The following is a 21,438-nucleotide window of genomic DNA, read 5'->3' on the forward strand; positions in this document are numbered from 1 at the left end:
TTAAAAGGCATAATCAAAACCATGGGGAACTTTGCGGTGTATCGTTATGTGCATTGACCTCGCTTATCCCTATCACCCCTGTGTATTTTAGCTAGGGGATTCTGACGCTCCTTCAGCATTGCCCCGTAGCCTGCAAAATCTGTGCTGTTACTTGCTCCATAGCCGAGTGCCTCCATGGAGCTAGGTGTCACAGGCAGTAGCCATTTCAATTGAGTCTGCCCTGCTATAGAATTGTATGTGTACCGTACGGTGCATAGAACCTTGACAGTAGAAACTCTCCTGCAGCTTTGCCCTGCTTTATGTAAAACTTGTGTTTTGTCAGTTTGCTATGCGATCGAGCCCGGTGTAACGTAATGTGCATAGACCTCACTTATCTCTATCGCCCCTGTGTATTTTGGCTAGGGGATTGTGACGCTCCTTCAGCATTGCCCCGTAGCCTGCAAAACTTATACCATCTCTCACTCCATATCTGAGCGCTGCCTGCCACATGGTGGGGGTTCAGAGGCGGTGGCCATTTTGCCAGTGTGCTATGCGATCGAGTCTGGTGTACCGTAATGTGCATAGACCTCACTTATTCCTATCGCCCCTGTGCATTTTAGCTAGGGGATTGTGACACTCCTTCAGCATTGCCCCATAGCCTGCAAAATCTGGACTGTTACTTACTCTGTAGCCTAGGGCCTCCATGGGGCAAGGAGTCATAGGTGGTAGCCATTTCTATTGAGTCTACCCTGCTACAGAATTGTATGTGTACTGTACGGTGCATAGAACCTTAACAGTAGAACCGCTCCTGCAGCTTTGCCCTGGTTTATGTGAATAAAAATTATAATAAAGTGTCTGGAAAAAACTAACATGCATTCGTACTATAGGAATCGAACCCAGGACTCTGAGTATAGGAAGCGGAACACTTCACCACTTCGCCGGAGACACAAGAATAAATCCATTGGTTTTGATTATGCTGTAATGGCTACGGGATTAGACCGCTAACATACTGTACAAAATTCCTAATCTCAAGAGGCAATAGTGAACTTCTAACACGTCCATTTGCGACAGTGTACACTACTGGTTTTATGTTGTTTTGTCTGCGGGACTTGGACGCTCACATATTCATAAAGTACTGTAGATGGATCATATAGTATATGCTGTACTATTTGCATCTGTACCATATATACTGTATTAAATAATGCAGCGTAATGAGTATTTACTGTATTAAATAATGCAGCGTAATGAGTATTTACTGTATGCAGCGTAATGAGACGCCTTAGTAAAGTAGTCCTCATTATATATTTCAGTATTGTATTTTATGGGAGACCACACGCATGCGCAGTGGTGATTGTAAAAAGCAACATCTGGTGGATGATCACAGGTATTACATGTAAAGGTAACACCAAACGCATTCTGTGCGATTAGGTACGCCTCTCTGTGACTAGGCGCGTCTCCCTACGCCCCGGTACGCTGCGTATGCTCGATCGGGACAAACGCCTCAGCCAGTCAAGATAAAGGTGGCTACATCTGTAGGGTAAAATTTCCGGTCACTGCACCAGTGAATATAGGCTTGCCATATTCGGTGATAAATGCGAGCTGAGGAAGGTTTCCTTGCTCTGAGCATTGTTTGAATTACCTGTTGTGAGAATCCTCTTGCTTTCAGGATGGAAGTCTCAAGAGCCACGCCGTCAAAGACAGTCGATCCAGGTGCTTGTGATAGCAAGCACCCTGAGACGGTAGATCTGGATGTTCACGGAGTAGAAATGGAACACCCACCGACAGCCTCTGCAGATCTGTGTACCAATGTCTTATGGGCCAAGCCGGAGCTATTAGTATCACAGCGCCCCTTCCTTGTTTTGCCTTTCGTATTACCCTGGGTAACAGGGCGATTGGTGGAAACACATAGGCCAGATGAAAGTACCATCTCACTGACAGGGCATCCACAAAGATCGCTTTGGGATCCTTTGTTCTTGACCCATATGCGGGAACTTTGTTGTTCTGACAGGACGCCATGAGATCTAACTCTGGTAACCCCCACTTGTATACCACAACTTGGAAGACCTCGGGGTGTAAAGCCCAGTCGTTTGCATGAATGGCATGTTGACTGAGAAAATCCACTTCCCAGTTTAGGACTCCCGGAATGAACACTGTGGACAAGGCAGGATGATGAAGTTCTTCCCACTTTAACGTGTGACTTACCTCCTTCATTGCATTTTAGCTGCGAGTTCATCCCTGATGGTTGAGGTACGCTACTGCCGTTGCATTGTACGAGCGGATTTGGACTGGTTTCCCCTGAACGATGTCCTTTGCCTGAATAAGTGCCATATATATGGCCCGAAGTTCCAATATATTTATTGGCAGGCAACTTTCTTCCTTGGTCCACTGCCCCTGGAGCAACTCCTTCCTGACACCGCTCCCCAGCCCTGAAGGCTGGCATCCGTTGTCAGAATTTCCAAATTCGATATCCAAAAGGGTCTCCCTTTGTCCAGATGGGATTTCTGTGGCCACCAGGCTAATGCCTTTCTTACTTCCAGAGGAAGGACCATAGTATGTTTTTATTGTCTGATGAAAACAATTCCATTTGGAAAGGATCAGATGTTGCAGAGGCCTCGAATGAAACTGAGCATACTCCAACATGTCGAATGCCAACACCATCAACCCCATCACACGCATTGTTGCATGAATGGATACCTTTTGACTTTGTAACAGCTCCTGAATCATTCACTGAATTTTTGATATTTTGTTCAGAGGTAAAATTACTCTCTGAAGACCCAAATCCAACACAGCCCCCAAGTGAGTCATCCGTTGTGACGGAACCAGGGACGACTTTGCCCAATTTATGAGCCAACCGTGTCTCTGCAAACAACCTATTGTCTGTTGCAGATGACACTGAAGCAATTCCTGAGATTGTGCCAGGACTAATAAGTCATCGAGGTATGGAAAAATTCTTATCCCCTATTGACGGAGATAAGATGCCATTACCACCATAATTTTGGTGAATACTCTGGGAGCTGTGGCCAGTCCAAATGGTAGGGCCTGAAACTGAAAATGTTGCTGGAGGATAGCAAACCTGAGATAGCGCTGGTATCCAGGGATACCATAAAATTCTCCGGCTCCATGGCCAAAATAATGGAGCGTAAATTCTCCATATGAAACCGAGGCACCCAAATGTACTTGTTCAGCACTTTGAGATTGAGTATGGGCCAGAACGACCCATTTGGTTTCTGGACTAGAAACAGGTTGCAATAAAAACCTTGTCCTTGCTGCGCAGTAGGAACTGGAATTATCACTCCTGACTGAAGCAACTTCTGAACTGCCTCTTGTAAAGTCCTGGCCTTCATTTCCACTGAAGACGGGCTGATACAAAAGGAAAGTGTTTCTTCAAAGCAAACGCAAAACCGTGAGATACCGCTTCTTGCACCCAGGCCATGGTCCGGCTCCTGCCGCACCAAACAATAAACTGATTTGCCTGAGCAAGGAGGCGGGGATATAGGGATGGGCCCATGCCATTTTGGGAGGCAGAAAGCTTTGATCGTTTGGTGCCAATCCGCTGTCGCTACCTCATATTCCAATGTTATCCTGTGGATAACCTGTTGACCCTGCAGGAGAAAGTAGGTTTAGATTTTCCAAAAATACAGAAACCATGAATGTAGGGGCTATTTCAGAGGGGAACGCTATTGCAACTATTTATGCAGTTGGCCAATGGTTGTGGATCTGCGCAAGCACAGGACCACAGCACACACATGTAGATCTTGAGATGCAATGTTACTCGTAGTGCCCGAAAAGCTGCATTATTGACAAGCTGTTGGCATTTGGTGGTGGCGAAGTGGAGCATTCCAGAACCCCAGGGGCATGTCGCCCCCCGTATTCTGGGCATGCTGAAGCCAGTGTGACTTGGCCGGGCATCCTGAGTAACCTGAGAGTTATTTAGATGTCCAGTTAATCCATTGCTGCATCCTCGGACGCAACATCGAGTCAGAGAAGCCGACAGTAGGCATCTTTTTATTTAAAACGCCTCCTGGGGCTTTAGCATCAGTTTGTGCAGCTGCTGCATACAAAGAAAAAGTGAATCGCGCCCAGAATACAGAGGTTTAAGATTTGCATGAAGTACAGAAAGTATGAAGATAAAACAAAGGTGAGTCAGTCGTTGTGGGACAAGCTGCAAGAATTATTCATCCTATACAAGAAAGATCCAGCTGAGACAGCCATTTTATGCTTACTATCGGATTATCTACCAGTATGTTTTTGGATTGTGGGAGAAAAAGAATGTACTGGAGGAAGACCACACAAACACAGGGAAAACATGAAAACTCCACACAGATAGAGCCTTGGCTAATATAAAACTCATTACCACAGTGTGGTGAGACAGATATGCTAACCACTATGCTGCAATATGTGGTTGTATTGACCTACACATACTGTACATACAAACTAACTTACATTTTACACACGGGCATAAATAAGAGGGACGTTCCGATGACAGCTGATAAAGAGGAGGAAAGCACCGAGAAGTGACTGACTGAAAGGAATGGTTCTTTAGCAATGGTGTAAGGGTACTGATGGGTTGAGATAAATTGATTCAAAGTGGAAAAAGAGAAAAAAAAACAGTTATTGGTGGAATCTAAAGATGTAGATCTTAAGGGAATACACTAGCACATTATGTTAGGAGGCAGAAAGGGAGTGTGCTGGATTTGGGAGCAGTAGTGCCGTTTTTAAAGAGAATAATGCTGGCTTCAAAAAGTTAATGAATCTATTAACAGATCATTGCAAAGCAAAATGACTTCTCTGGCTCAGGCTTGCTGTCATCTATCTTATTTCTACTGGGGGAAACTGGACTCAGCTTAAGAGTGAAATTTATTAAGCTCACTTTAAATGAAAATGTCATTCCAAGCCTGCCTGCCTCCGTTACTAGTTTCATTTTCACACAAGGATAATAACCAGCACAGCAAATGGGTCCAGCAACTGAGAGGTTAACTGAGGACAAATCTTTTGTATAGGACTCAATGCAGCTGTGACGGTCGCAATGCTGTGGTAGGCTGAAAAACCCAGAACATATTTCAACACTTGGAAATCTTAGGTGCAGTATTTGTTTCCGTAAAAAGAAAGAGACCAAGGTCTTCATCATATTCTCTTTTATGCAGTCTTGCAAATGCATACGACAAAAAAAAATCAACTATGGAGCAACAGTACATGACACAGACTAGAAGGGAGAGAGGGAAGGAGTACATGGCATGGACTAGAAGGGAAAGAGGGAAGGAGTACATGGCACAGACTAGAAGTGAGAGAAGGAAGGAGTACATGGCACGGACTAGAAGTGAGAGAAGGAAGGAGTACATGGCACAGACTAGAAGGGAAAGAGGGAAGGAGTACATGGCACAGACTAGAAGGGAGAGAAGGAAGGCGTACATGGCACCAACTAGAAGGGAGAGAAGGAAGGAGTACATGGCACAGACTAGAAGGGAGAGAAGGAAGGAGTACATGGCACGGACTAGAAGGGAGAGAGGTAAGGAGTACATGGCACAGACTAGAAGGGAAAGAAGGAAGGAGTACATGGCACCAACTTAGAAGGGAGAGAAGGAAGGAGTACATGGCATGGACTAGAAGGGAGAGAAGGAAGGAGTACATGGCACCAACTAGAAGGGAGAGAAGGAAGGAGTACATGGCACGGACTAGAAGGGAGAGAGGGAAGGAGTACATGGCACAGACTAGAAAGGAGAGAAGGAAGGAGTACATGGCACGGACTAGAAGGGAGAGAAGGAAGGAGTACATGGCACCAACTAGAAGGGAGAGAAGGAAGGAGTACATGGCACGGACTAGAAGGGAGAGAGGGAAGTAGTACATGGCACGGACTAGAAGGGAGAGAAGGAAGGAGTACATTGCACCAACTAGAAGGGAGAGAAGGAAGGAGTACATGGCACGGACTAGAAGGGAGAGAAGGAAGGAGTGCATGGCACGGACTAGAAGGGAGAGAAGGAAGGAGTGCATGGCACGGACTAGAAGGGAGAGAAGGAAGGAGTGCATGGCACGGACTAGAAGGGAGAGAAGGAAGGAGTGCATGGCACGGACTAAAAGGGAGAGAAGGAAGGAGTACATGGCACGGACTAGAAGGGAGAGAAGGAAGGAGTGCATGGCACAGACTAGAAAGGAGAGAAGGAAGGAGTACATGGCATGGACTAGAAGGGAGAGAAGGAAGGAGTACATGGCACGGACTAGAAGGGAGAGAAGGAAGGAGTACATGGCACAGACTAGAAGGGAAAGAGGGAAGGAGTACATGGCACAGACTAGAAGGGAGAGAAGGAAGGCGTACATGGCACCAACTAGAAGGGAGAGAAGGAAGGAGTACATGGCACAGACTAGAAGGGAAAGAAGGAAGGAGTACATGGCACCAACTTAGAAGGGAGAGAAGGAAGGAGTACATGGCATGGACTAGAAGGGAGAGAAGGAAGGAGTACATGGCACCAACTAGAAGGGAGAGAAGGAAGGAGTACATGGCACGGACTAGAAGGGAGAGAGGGAAGGAGTACATGGCACAGACTAGAAAGGAGAGAAGGAAGGAGTACATGGCACGGACTAGAAGGGAGAGAAGGAAGGAGTACATGGCACGGACTAGAAGGGAGAGAAGGAAGGAGTACATGGCACCAACTAGAAGGGAGAGAAGGAAGGAGTACATGGCACGGACTAGAAGGGAGAGAGGGAAGGAGTACATGGCATGGACTAGAAGGGAGAGAAGGAAGGAGTACATTGCACCAACTAGAAGGGAGAGAAGGAAGGAGTACATGGCACGGACTAGAAGGGAGAGAAGGAAGGAGTGCATGGCACGGACTAGAAGGGAGAGAAGGAAGGGGTGCATGGCACGGACTAAAAGGGAGAGAAGGAAGGAGTACATGGCACGGACTAGAAGGGAGAGAAGGAAGGAGTGCATGGCACAGACTAGAAAGGAGAGAAGGAAGGAGTACATGGCATGGACTAGAAGGGAGAGAAGGAAGGAGTACATGGCACAGACTAGAAGGGAAAAAGGGAAGGAGTACATGGCACAGACTAGAAGGGAGAGAAGGAAGGCGTACATGGCACCAACTAGAAGGGAGAGAAGGAAGGAGTACATGGCACAGACTAGAAGGGAAAGAAGGAAGGAGTACATGGCACCAACTTAGAAGGGAGAGAAGGAAGGAGTACATGGCATGGACTAGAAGGGAGAGAAGGAAGGAGTACATGGCACCAACTAGAAGGGAGAGAAGGAAGGAGTACATGGCACGGACTAGAAGGGAGAGAGGGAAGGAGTACATGGCACAGACTAGAAAGGAGAGAAGGAAGGAGTACATGGCACGGACTAGAAGGGAGAGAAGGAAGGAGTACATGGCACCAACTAGAAGGGAGAGAAGGAAGGAGTACATGGCACGGACTAGAAGGGAGAGAGGGAAGGAGTACATGGCATGGACTAGAAGGGAGAGAAGGAAGGAGTACATTGCACCAACTAGAAGGGAGAGAAGGAAGGAGTGCATGGCACGGACTAGAAGGGAGAGAAGGAAGGAGTGCATGGCACGGACTAAAAGGGAGAGAAGGAAGGAGTACATGGCACCAACTAGAAGGGAGAGAAGGAAGGAGTACATGGCACGGACTAGAAGGGAGAGAAGGAAGGAGTACATGGCACAGGCTAGATGGTGGAGAGGGAAGGAGGACATGACACAGACTAGAGGGGAGAGAGGGAAGGAGTACATGGCACGGACTAGAAGGGAGAGAAGGAAGGAGTACATGGCACGGACTAGAAGGGAGAGAAGGAAGGAGTGCATGGCACGGACTAGAAGGGAGAGAAGGAAGGAGTGCATGGCACGGACTAAAAGGGAGAGAAGGAAGGAGTACATGGCACGGACTAGAAGGGAGAGAAGGAAGGAGTGCATGGCACAGACTAGAAAGGAGAGAAGGAAGGAGTACATGGCATGGACTAGAAGGGAGAGAAGGAAGGAGTACATGGCACGGACTAGAAGGGAGAGAAGGAAGGAGTACATGGCACAGACTAGAAGGGAGAGAAGTAAGGAGTACATGGTACGGACTACAAGGGAGAGAAGGAAGGAGTGCATGGCACAGACTAGAAAGGAGAGAAGGAAGGAGTACATGGCATGGACTAGAAGGGATAGAGGGAAGGAGTACATTGCACCAACTAGAAGGGAGAGAAGGAAGGAGTACATGGCACGGACTAGAAGGGAGAGAAGGAAGGAGTACATGGCACAGGCTAGATGGTGGAGAGGGAAGGAGGACATGACACAGACTAGAGGGGAGAGAGGGAAGGAGTACATGGCACGGACTAGAAGGGAGAGAAGGAAGGAGTACATGGCACAGACTAGAGGGGAGAGAGGTAAGAAGGACATGGCACAGACTAAAAGGGAGAGAGGGAAGGAGTACATGGCACAGACTAGAAGGGAGAGAGGGAAGGAGTACATGGCACAGACTAGAAGGGAGAGAAGGAAGGAGCACATGGCACAGACTAGAAGGGAGAGAAGGAAGGAGTACATGGCATGGACTAGAAGGGAGAGAAGGAAGGAGTACATGGCACAGACTAGAAGGGAGAGAGGGACAGAGGACATGACACAAACCAGAAGGGAGAGAGGAAAGGAGTACATGGCACAGGCTAGATGGTGGAGAGGGAAGGAGGACATGACACAGACTAGAAGGGAGAGAGGTAAGAAGGATATGGCACAGACTAAAAGGGAGAGAGGGAAGGAGTACATGGCACAGACTAGAAGGGAGAGAAGGAAGGAGTACAAGGCATGGACTAGAAGGGAGAGCGGTAAGAAGGATGTGGCACAGACTAAAAGGGAGAGAGGGAAGGAGTACATGGCACAGACTAGAAGGGAGAGAAGGAAGGAGCACATGGCACAGACTAGAAGGGAGAGAAGGAAGGAGTACATGGCATGGACTAGAAGGGAGAGAAGGAAGGAGTACATGGCACAGACTAGAAGGGAGAGAGGGACAGAGGACATGACACAAACCAGAAGGGAGAGAGGAAAGGAGTACATGGCACAGGCTAGATGGTGGAGAGGGAAGGAGGACATGACACAGACTAGAAGGGAGAGAGGTAAGAAGGATATGGCACAGACTAAAAGGGAGAGAGGGAAGGAGTACATGGCACAGACTAGAAGTGAGAGAAGGAAGGAGTACAAGGCATGGACTAGAAGGGAGAGCGGTAAGAAGGATGTGGCACAGACTAAAAGGGAGAGAGGGAAGGAGTACATGGCAAAGGCTAGAAGGGAGAGAGGAAAAGAGAACATGGCACAGACTAGAGGGGGCAGAGGAAAGGAGGACATGGCACAGGCTTGAGGGGAGGGAAATGAACAGGATATGGTACCGACTAGAGGGAAGGGAAAGCAAGAAGACATGGCACTAGAGGGGAGAAAAAGGGGTTATAAGTGGCACAGACTAGACAGTACCACAGGGGAGAAAATACTTCTCTCTGGTCTGCACAAACTTGTGTATCAGTCGTAGACTAAATTGGAGAAAGAGCAGTAGGACAGTAGACAGTATAGTACAAGATGGCACAGATCAGAGGGAAGAGAGCAGTGGCAGACGGAGAAGAACTAGACAGCACAGACCAGACTGCAGGGAAAGCAGGAGTAAAGTGTATACTGTATACAGTGAACAGAAGGGATTGCCCACATGTAACAGAAAGCAGGAGCATGTTGCACAGACAGAGAAAGAAAGCAGGAAAAGGTGACAGACACAAGACAGTATGCAGAAGGATGCAGCATAGATCAGACAGCATATAGCAGAAAGTAGCCATATTTAGACCAGCCAGAAAGAAGAAAAGGAAAAAAAGTAGATGACATACCAGCAAGCAGGAGTGTTTGGAACAAATCATGGAAGATAAAGGAGGAATATACAACTCAGACAGTATGGAAAGCAGAGTCTTTCGTCATAGACTAGACAGAAAAAGCAGAGACAGACCAGATTGGCAGACAGCAAACAGACACAGACCATTCAGCATCTTACCGCTGTCTTTGCTTTGGAGATATCATCGATCTGGATATGGAGATCCTCAATTTCAACCTCCATAGACTTTCTAGCTTTTACTGAAGCAGCACTAGTAAACTCAGACTCTTCTAGCTGTAAATTAAACATATGAATGAATAAGTTATTATAAAAAAAGGAATTGTGAAAGTGCACGAGTGATGTCACTTGTTCTTAGTGACTCAATAGGCTACGTTTATTTTTCAGCCCAATGAATTAATGAATTGCTGCCTACACTTTGATTTATAAGATGTGCACTTTAAGAGAAAAAAAACCTACACTGATTTTACCGACACCAACAAATGAACAAAACCCCTTTAGGAAGCCACAGACCCAGTGATAGCCTTGGAGTGTTACACTATCAGAAAGCATTTTTATTGAGGCTGTCATTTTAAATTCCCAGTTGTATTTCTGTAAACCGCCTGCCGATGTTGTGCTGTTATGCCATCTATGTGGATTGTATTAAAGTACATACTTGAAGTCAGATTTATAGTACAGAGTGTCTTGCTTGGTAAAATATTTCCCTAGGAGTAAATAACATTTCAGCAAATAGAGAATTTATGGTGGGACACAACGAGGAGGGAGAAGACATTTTGGGACAGCCACATATCAAGGGAACCAGGGACACCGATCTGCTCTAGATTATGAAACGGCCTCCTGGGGATTTCTCACTGCTTCCCGATAATTGTTTTTGCCCCTACAGAGTACACTTTAACAGAACATTCTAAGATGGGAACTCGGAGGATTTACCACTTATGTCAAGAAGCTGGCACAAGTGCCAGGCTAACCTTTCCTATTAAAGTACTGCTAGGACAGCTTTATTTTCTGTTGTTCAGCAATGTTTATGCACAATAATCAACAGTTGCAGCACAATTCTCAGCAAAATATAGCTGTTAAAAAATATTCATACCAACTGCTTAATAACTTATTAATTTTCTTTTATTTTTTTTATCCGTAATAAATCATTTTATCCTACAGGAATTAGGGACACATATAGAAAAAAAAAATCTTCCTTCTATGATAAATGCAATGCAATATAGGATTAAGAACTGACCCCCACCTCTCTATTCCTCCATCTGGGGCCTTTATAAAACGCTCAGACCAGCCAACATCAATCTTTTTCCAACACATAATTTTGCACTAAAGCTTTGGGACTCATGTGCACTCAAGTATAAACTCTCTCATCCATTAACTTCCCTATTACTCCCATTCGTGATAACCTGTTCTTCCCGTTAAAACCAAACCGCTGGAATCTTGGCTATACAGATAGGGGTTTGTTGCACTGCTCGTTTCACAGAAAACTCCCTCTCTTTATCAGCAAGCCAACAGAACCAAAGTTAATTCCGAAGTTGTTAAGAATACCTGGCTTCTGAGCTGTGCAATTTCACGTTTGCTGGGAGCATTATTCTTTAAATGATCCAACATGATTTGCGCATCGGCAAGCAGAGCTTTTGTCCTCTTCAGGTCCTTTCTTAAGCGTTTCTCAGTTTCAAAGTCACGTTGATTAACCTAAGGCCAATACAAGAGTATGACTTGCAATCCAAAGCTAGATGCTGGGCTAGTACAACGAACTTCAATGAGGAGGCACAACTTGCAGCGCTGACATTTTTTTTACCATACCTGTTCGCTAACAGAATTTAATCTACTTTCCAGATCTCTCTTCTCTCTCAGGACCTTCTGTTTGTCCTCATATTCCTCCTCTAATTGAACTTCCATCTGTTTAAGCTGTTCAAAATTGAAAACAGGATATGCACAGGAAAACAGTCAACATCACATGGCACAAAACATCATGCAATGAACACAAATGATTTTATTGATTGTTGCATAAAAAAACCCTCATATCCACTCTATTATCTAAACCAGGGGTGGAGAACCTTTTTTCTACCAAGGGCCATTTGGATATTTATAAAATCCTTTGGGGGCCATACAAAAATTATCAACTTAAAAATTACCCTGCCCCCCAGTAGTTATGCCCCTTAGTGGTACTGAATGCGTGCGCCACAAAATGGGTTTGGCCGATTAAAATGGGATGTGATACACATATGACCACAATAGTGCAGTGCCAAATACACATATGCCCCCACAGTGCCAGATACACATATGCCGCTACAGTGCCAGATACACATATGCCGCTACAGTGCCAGATACACATTGCTCCACAGTGCCAGATACACATTGCTCCACAGTGCCAGATACACAAATGGCCCACAGTGCCAGATACACATTGCTCCACAGTGCCAGATACACAAATGGCCCACAGTGTCAGATACACATATGCCGCTACAGTGCCAGATACACATTGCTCCACAGTGCCAGATACACATTGCTTCACAGTGCCAGATACACAAATGGACCACAGTGCCAGATACACAAATGGCCCACAGTGCCAGATACACAAATGGCCCACAGTGCCAGATACACAAATGGCCCACAGTGCCAGATACACAAATGGCCCACAGTGCCAGGTACACAAATGCCACACAGTGCCAGGTACACATTGCCCCACAGTGCCAGATACACATTAACCCACACATGCCCCTCCACCCCACTGTGCTGCTCACCGCTGCGTGTCAGGGGAGGAGAGCACAGCGTGCGCCTCTCTTGCCCCTTAGTGCTCAGTCTGGCGGCCTGTGTCATGTCAGGGACCAGACCGGGAGGAGAGCGCAGCTATGTCAGGCGGCGGCGTGTAGGACCTCAAACCAGCTGCCGGTCCGTGAGCCAATCAGAGCAAGCGGACCGGCAGTGGCAGCTCCTGAATGGCTGCTGGTCCGCAAGCTCTGATTGGCTCATGAAACGGCGGCTGGTTTGAGAACCTACCCGCCGCCGGACATAGCTGCGCTCTCCTTCCTGCCCTGACAGCCGAGACACGCTGCCGCCGGACTGAGGGGCGGAATGTCTTGATGACAGACAGCACCCAGTCGGAACAAATGGCTTTGCGGACCTTATACGGCCCGTGGGCCGGAGGTTCCCCACCCCTGATCTAAACAAACAAATGTAAAAGGAAATTGGATGCAAAAATCCTGCCAGCCACCAATTCTAGTATTAAAGACACTGGTAACCTACACATTGTGGAAGCACACATGTTGAGGGCTGAACCAACAATATAAACAATGTTTCCCGATGAAATTACTAAGAGCTAGAGAAGTACAAAATGCCTTAGTGATGCGGCTTTATCCTATTGAATTGACCGTTTTTACTCTCACAGTGAAACCACTAGCATTGGTCTACCCTGCAATACCAGTCTTACCAGATATTAATTAAACTGATAAATACTATCAAACTAAAAGCCATGTTGCATTAACCGAGTAAGCAGCTATGAATGGACTTATACAGTAGCAAGTGTTACCTTCTTCTGACAGGACTGTCTAATCTCCTCCACTTCCTCATCTTTGTTCTCGAGTTCCTTGGAGTGTGACTGCCGGAGTCGCTCCATTTCCATCTCCAGACGCAATTTTGACTAGAAACAAACAGCAAATAATTTACTATCATCAGAAAAAACTAATGTAATTACCCAGGACTTTGCCCTGGTTACATTTCAGCTTACTTACAACAAAACAAATTGGGCCTGATACAGAGGTGCACGCAGTGATGATGTCAGATGCAAGTGACTGAGGTTTTACATCTGCGTATGCGCCCGAGTCACACGGCATATGCGCCCCGATGGCTATCGCTCCTAGAGGCAGATCACAATTGCTTGGAGTGGGCGTTCCTGGGAGGGAACAGGTGGGGGTGTTGCTGATAGCGACTGCGTCTAAAGACACAGGAGGCCAATCGTCCCTCCATAGGGCGGGAGGCGGACACAGGAGGGCGTGTTCGTCCATAGGGCTGGTGCAATAGTCAATTTTCTGGCCGATGTAACGTTGGTGCGTCTAAGTGCACGCTGATACAGAATAGCGCTGTTGTCAGTGGGCATTTCAGTAGGTGAATCTGTCATAGCATTTGCATACAGACGCTGTTGGGAAAAAGACGCAGCCACGTGTACCTCTGAATCGTATCTATTGTCTGTCCTTTCCAAGTGAATAAATGTATTTTACTACCAAACACACTTATTCAACATCCTACCTTTAGCAACTGTAACGTTCAAATTTGGGTGCGCGTGTTTCCAGATATAATGGCGCAATTTAAATCAGCGTAATGTGCGGCTGGAACCGCCAGGTGAAGGCACTCAGTGACTAATAGGGCCTAGGATGGGCTATCATATTATACGGTGATGTGCACCTAGAACTGACAGGTGAAGGCCCTCTGCGATCTATATGGACTAGGATGGGCCATCATATGATATGGTGTTGCGCAGCTAGACCGACAGGTGAAGGCACTCAGTGACTAATGGGACTTATGATGGGCAGTCATATGATATGGTGTTGTGCAGCTAGACCGCTAGGTGAAGGCACTTGGTGACTAATAGGGCCTAAGATGACCTATCATATTATACGGTAATGTATGCCTCCAAAAATAACAGTGATGTCTTGTAGCACATTACCAAAAAATGAACATGTGCATAGAGGTGATTCAGGGCTAGATGCATCATCGCTTAAACAGTGATAAAATGGAGTGAGAAAAATACCAGCCAATCAGCACCTACCATGTCACAGGCCCTGTTTGAAAAATGGCAGTTAGGAGATGGTTGGCTGGTAGTTTAACACTTTCCATTTTATCACTTTCAAGTGATGATGCATCTAGCCGGAAATCTTAGAGAACATATGGCTACCAGGGTGCTATGCAGACTGTTAAATCCATACACAAATGCATATGGAGTTGAACATGCCATAAAGCGCTTGCCTAACAATGGAAGCGTAATTTAAGCACAAGTATCATGAGAGGAGATTTAAGTATAAATCCCACATAATGCCAACTTAAAATAAAAAGACACTGACAGGAATTTTGCCTATTGTGGTAACGCCCCTGGACTGTAAAGCAGGTAAATTACTGTTGCATAGTTACTAAAGGATTTCCGTAAGTATACTGCTTGCAACGGAGAGATCACCCATTCTGCTAACGTTCTAAGTTCAACCATGTAACTGAAAAACTTCTCATTAATATCAATTAATGGGGGTAATTCTGAGTTGATCGCAGCAGGAATTTTGTTAGCAGTTGGGCAAAACCATGTGCACTGCAGGGGAGGCAGATATAACATTTGCAGAGAGAGAGTTAGATTTGGGTGGGTTATTTTGTTTCTGTGCAGGGTAAATACTGTCTGCTTTATTTTACACTGCAAATTAGATTGCAGATTGAACACGGTATCCGTTCACATGGTCGACCATGTTATGGTCGACAATCATTAGGTCGACCACTATTGGTTGACATTGACATGGTCGACACATGAAAATGGTCGACACATGAAAGGTCGGCACATGAAAATGTCGACATGAGTTTTTTTTTTTTTTCGTTTTTTTTCTTTTGGGGAACTTTTCCATACTTTACGATGCACGTGGACTACGATTGGAACGGTAATCTGTGCCGAGCGAAGCGGTAGCGGAGCGAAGGCACCATGCCCGAAGCATTGCGAGCGAAACGAGCCATGCGAGGGGACACGGTGCACTAATTGGGGTTCCCAGTCACTTTACGCAAAAAAACGACACCCAAAAAAGTAAAAAAACTCATGTTGACCTTTTCATGTGTCGACCTTTCATGTGTCGACCATTTTCATGTGTCGACCATGTGTCCGTGTCGACCATGTCAATGTCGACCAATAGTGGTAGACCTAATGACTGTCGACCATAACATGGTCGACCATTCTTACCGGAACCACTGAACACACCCCACCCAAATCTAACTCTCTCTGCACATGTTATATCTGCCTCCCCTGCAGTGCACATGGTTTTGCCCAACTGCTAACAAATTCCTGCTGCGATCAACTTGGAATTACCCCCAATGCCTCCTAACAAGTGAATAAAGCCCATAATGTAGAAGATTGTTGATTTCCATTATTTTTTTTACTTATGCAAACAGCAGCAGACTTGGAAGTCAATGTTAAGATTTCACTGTACTGTGTAAGGAAATACACTGAACACAGAAAACTTATGAAGCCATTATGAAACCATCATTTAACCATCATAGCACAAGAGCATGTAAACCTAATTCTACAGGACTATTTACTGTGCAAAAAGTGTCACAGTGGATCCCGGATTCCAACGTGGTTTTGTGCTTAGTGATCTGGGCTGCTGCTGCACAGAACTTATACACACAGCAAACTCTTAGTCAATCGTCACACAAGAGACAGATTGTTGAAGTCATTATTCCGTTAGCTTGGAAAGATCCATCAAATCAGATAGGAGTTTATCTATAAAGCACACCCTAGTGGGTACTAAGGTAGTGTGACTGGCCCAAAGTGGTGCACGGAAAATGCTTGCTCACAGCCCTTTAGGCTAGATTTCCAACAGAAAAATGAAATAAGCTGAGAGCTTTAAGTGCTGAGGGGACAGGAACAGAGGCCAGGCAAGTCTCCTGATGACCATCCATCTCTGGCCCAGTCGCTGACTCTGCAATCACTCCCTGATGTGCGGACAGCTAATGGCACTTCTTTAACTTTTACAGCTACCAACAGGAAGATATATAGGTAATGGCCAGAGAAGAGAAAAGGGAGGAGGCCGAGCAGAGATGAACAAGGACATAATTCTCACAGATTGTGTCCTTTTTATTTTTCTTATCTTTCTTTAAATAGTCATTGCTTAAGAAATCAGGAAACAACTTCCTACTGTGCTGTTTTCTTACACAACTATACAGAAGCCCAGGAAGCCAGGTATGGCTGATAGTATGGGAAGATTACGCTTGCCTGGTGGGTCACACTTAGTGACATCAGCATTACTAAAGTTCTTAAGGCAGCATTACTAAAGTTCTTAAGTAGGAATGTCCTTAAATACTCTGTTATCCATGACAAGATGAGTGTGAATGAACAGTAAAAATAAATGGTCACGAATTAAGCAATAGAGCAAGCAGCTGCAGTATCCAATGGCACAATATGGGGTATATGCAATTGCGGTCGAATTCCCGAAATTGGCGAAAAACTGGACTTTTTCGCCAAAAATAAATAAATCGTCAATACAATTCAGTACTTTCCGTCAAAAAAACGGACTTTCAAAATTCGACTTTTTGAAATTCGACTTTTGTCAAATTCGACTTTTCTGCAATGATACAAGTGCTGCAATTCGACGAAAGTATATTCAATTGAAGTTTGGAAATTCGACAACAGTGCTTTTAGACAGTAAATTCGTCATTTTCAATCCGCCACACTTTGGTGGGTGAAACTAATAAAAAAAATGTAAAACATGTTTTTTTTGGTGTTTTTTTTTATTGGTAATAGCATATCTATTTATATTAGAAGGGATTAGGTACTTGGTTTGTCTTTTTTGGAGGCACAAGTATTTTTTATATATTTTTAAAAATAATATATATATATATTTTTTTTAGATGGAATGGTAAAATCCCGGTAAAAAATGGAGTGGGGTCCCCCCTCCAAAGCATAACTAGCCTCGGGCTCTTCGAGCCGGTCCTGGTTCTAAAAATCCGGGGGGGAAATTGACAGGGGATCCCCCGTATTTTTAAAACCAGCACCGGGCTCTGCGCCTGGTGCTGGTGCAAAAAATACGGGGGACAAAAAGAGTAGGGGTCCCCCGTATTTTATACACCAGCATCGGGCTCCACTAGCTGGACAGATAATGCCACAGCCGGGGGTCACTTTTATACAGCGCCCTGCGGCCGTGGCATTAAATATCAAACTAGTCACCCCTGGCCGGGGTACGCTGGGGGAGTGGAGACCCCTTAAATCAAGGGGTCCCCCCCCCCAGCCACCCAAGGGCCAGGGGTGAAGCCCGAGGCTGTCCCCACCATCCAAGGGCTGCGGATGGGAGGCTGATAGCCTTGAGAAATGTGAAAGAATATTTTTTTTTCCAGTAGTACTACAAGTCCCAGCAAGCCTCCCCCGCAAGCTGGTACTTGGAGAACCACAAGTACCAGCATGCGGGAGAAAAACGGGCCCGCTGGTACCTGTAGTTCTACTGGAAAAAAAATATCCAAATAAAAACAGGAGACACACACCTTGATAGTAAAACTTTATTACACACCTGCCGACACACACATACTTACCTATGTTGACACGCCGACTGCCACGTCTCCTGATCCGATGATCCGGGGTACCTGAGAATAAAATTATACTCACCTCAATCCAGTGTCCAGATATAAATCCACGTACTTGGCAAAAAAACAAACCGCATTTACCCGAACCACGGACTGAAAGGGGTCCCATGTTTACACATCAGACCCCTTTCCCCGAATGCCGGGACACCACGTGACTGCTGTCACCGAGGTCCCTTCAGCCAATCAGCGAGCGCAACGTCCTGGCACTCTGCTGATTGGCTGGACGGCTGAGCTGTCAGACAGCGCCTCGCAAAGCCTCTCCATTATACTCAATGGTGGGAACTTTGCGTCAGCGGTGAGGTCACCCGCGCGCGGGTAACCCCACCACTGACGGCAAAGTTCCCACCATTGAAAGTAATGGAGGGAGCTGTGCGATGCGCTGTCTGAGGTCACACGCGCACAGCCAATCAGGTGAGCGCCACGGAAGTAGCGCTTCCTGATTGGCTGAAGGGACCTCAGTGACAGGAGTCACGTGGGGTCCCGGCACATTCGGGGAAAGGGGTCCCATGTGTAAACATGGGACCCCTTTCAGTCCGCTGGTCCGGGTGTTAGTTTTCTTTTTTTAACAAGTACGTGGATTATCTCCCGGACACTGGATTGAGGTGAGTCTAATTTTTTTCACAGGTACCCCGGATCGTCAGAGACTGTGGCAGTCGGCGGGTCAACATAGGTAAGTATGTGTGTGTCGGCAGTTGTGTAATAAAGTTTTACTATCAAGGTGTGTGTCTCCTGTTTTTATTTGGGTATTTTTTCCCCAGTAGAACTACAGGTACCAGCGGGCCCGTTTTTCTCCCGCATGCTGGTACTTGTGGTTCTCCAAGTACCAGCTTGCGGGGGAGGCTTGCTGGGACTTGTAGTACTACTGGAAAAAACAATATTCTTTCACATTTCTCAAGGCTATCAGCCTCCCATCCGCAGCCCTTGGATGGGGGGGGACAGCCTCGGGCTTCACCCCTGGCCCTTGGGTGGCTGGGGGGGGGACCCCTTGATTGAAGGGGTCCCCACTCCCCCAGGGTACCCCGGCCAGGGGTGACTAGTTGGATATTTAATGCCACGGCCGCAGGGCACTGTATAAAAGTGACCCCCGGCTGTGGCATTATCTGTCCAGCTAGTGGAGCCCGATGCTGGTGTATAAAATACGGGGGACCCCTACTCATTTTGTCCCCCATATTTCTTGCACCAGCACCAGGCGCAGAGCCCGGTGCTGGTTTTAAAAATACGGGGGATCCCTGTCAATTTTTCCCCCGGATTTTTAGAACCAGGACCAGCTCGAAGAGCCCGAGGCTGGTTATGCTTTGGAGGGGGGACCCCACGCCATTTTTTTTCGGGTTTTTCCCGTTATTTCACGTTTTTAAAAAACCGGATCAAAATCCGTAAAAATCGGCCGTTTTTCGGCCGCGGGACTGTCGAATCCGTTTTTTATTGCATATGGTCAATTTCGGCACCCACTTGCCGAAATTAGCCTGTCGAATTGTGTTGAGTTGAAAAACGGACGATAATTTGCCACGATTCGCCGCTAATTGCATATACCCCTATGTGTCCACTAACATAATTTACTGTGCCATTATTATCTGACATGTACATGCAATGTAGCAAATAAAATGTGAGGTTACAGCAAATATCCTTTCTATTTCATGAACATCCTTTATGTTGTAAATATATGTTTGATATGATTTGCGATCACCATAATTTGCCAACACTATATGGCTCATTTACTAACAACAACAATGCACTTAGCTGCAAGATGACAGCAACTAACTAGTGAGTGCCACAAAAGGTCTACGATGTCTATAAAGCCTCAGAATCACACGCATTCATCATTCATTTTGCTAATTAAGTACTCCCTGCAACATGAATGGAAAGAATAGTATGTCTGAATGCTAAAACACTAAGGCACCAATTTACCGTGGCTCACAAGTCAGCCGCAATTGCACTTGAAATGCTTGCATAGAAGTGAATGCATATCCGTATGCATCTATTGTGCCACCATAATCCATTAATTTGTGGAAAAAATCATTATCAGTGCACCCTTGAAACAGCCCTATACCTGGCATGCACTCACTCAGTTAAGTCTATGGTGGCTATTCAGAGTTGGTTGCAGATTTTGCTGGGGGCCGCCCAGCACAAGGAAAGGCAGCCCAACATGCGTGGCGCCTCCCCTCGATGCGATCGCATCAAATGGAGGTTGACCAGTGCCTATGCAGCCTGGGTGCATAAGCAGGGGTTCTGCCGCCATGTTTCCTATCGCAGGAAACGCAGGCGATGTCATCAGCTTCTACGTCTTTATCCTACTCCACTGACAAACAGCAGGTCTTGGAAGCGTCAAGGGCATCTCAGCTCTACATACCTGCTCCAGCATCTGAATGCTTCCAGCTTGCTCATCCAGTTCTTCCTCTTGGTCTTTAACCTTGGCCTCCAAGTCACGCAGCTGTTTCTTTACCTTTGCCAGGGAAGCCTCATCCTTGGACTCCTGGGATGAGATGTCCTGGAGTTCAACTTCCAGCTGATCTACCTTGTGCGTGAAGACTGCAATCTCCGACTCTTTCTCCTGATCAGAAAAGATGCAGCCACTTATAGTTACTTCAAAGATCTAGTGTGTGAAAATTGTCTACAATAATTTTCTAACACAAGAAGCTTTCAGACTATCAAATGCCGATCCAAGACATGAAAACACAGTGGAAAACTGATAACATTGTTAAAGGAAAACTATGGTTATTTTTAGATGCAACAAATATCAGAACAGGTACAAAAAAAAAGCAAAGAAACAGGAAAACACAGGCTTATTGATTTTAAAGAAGTTTAAGCCGGCAGAAGAGAGAATAAAATGTTATCCTGCTGAGATAAGCATGCCATGCAGTGTGAGTGTTTAGAAATGAAACGGAGGCTTTTAATGTCACAAATGCTCTCTAATTACTGGACTGTGCCATGAAAGCAATTCTACTATAAAAGAGATGTGTTCGCTGCAGATGTTAATTTGCGGAACTGAATATTTAGATACCATGTAGTTAGAATCATGTTTCTTCTTTTATAACTGTCTTAAGGAAACTGTGGCCCCATGTGTTAAACATATACAACTTCACACATAATCTAATGGCACTAATTGTGCAAAATAGTGTTAACGCACACGTCAAAACAATGCAGTGCAATAAGGTGCATTTAGTTTAATAAACTGCAGGAATGACTCTTACAGAACTATTTCCTGTATATAACGTAACTTAGAACATTCATATAAGCAAAAGAAAAGTACAAAATATATTCCATGAATTATAGAACATAACAGTATATTTTAATCCGGATGTCTCAGTGTCTACTGGCCGAAATGGG

The 21,438-nt window shown here is 45.8% G+C and overlaps 1 protein-coding gene across 20 annotated transcripts in view; it reads right to left on the reverse strand.

Moving 5' to 3' along the window:
* The window catches only part of MYO18A (myosin XVIIIA), a 597,092-nt gene that overhangs the window by 80,403 nt on the left and 495,251 nt on the right, over positions 1-21,438 (reverse strand). For all 20 annotated transcript variants that reach the window (XM_063955930.1, XM_063955929.1, XM_063955931.1 and 17 more), the window contains 5 exons: positions 20,462-20,662; positions 13,328-13,438; positions 11,602-11,706; positions 11,344-11,490; positions 9,964-10,077 (listed from right to left, as the gene is read on the reverse strand). In XM_063955930.1, the coding sequence (XP_063812000.1) occupies positions 9,964-10,077; positions 11,344-11,490; positions 11,602-11,706; positions 13,328-13,438; positions 20,462-20,662 (678 nt within the window). The remainder of the gene's footprint in view (positions 1-9,963; positions 10,078-11,343; positions 11,491-11,601; positions 11,707-13,327; positions 13,439-20,461; positions 20,663-21,438) is intronic.

The sequence above is a fragment of the Pseudophryne corroboree genome, chromosome 2 (genome assembly GCF_028390025.1).
Source record: "Pseudophryne corroboree isolate aPseCor3 chromosome 2, aPseCor3.hap2, whole genome shotgun sequence".
Classification (NCBI taxonomy): domain Eukaryota; kingdom Metazoa; phylum Chordata; class Amphibia; order Anura; family Myobatrachidae; genus Pseudophryne; species Pseudophryne corroboree.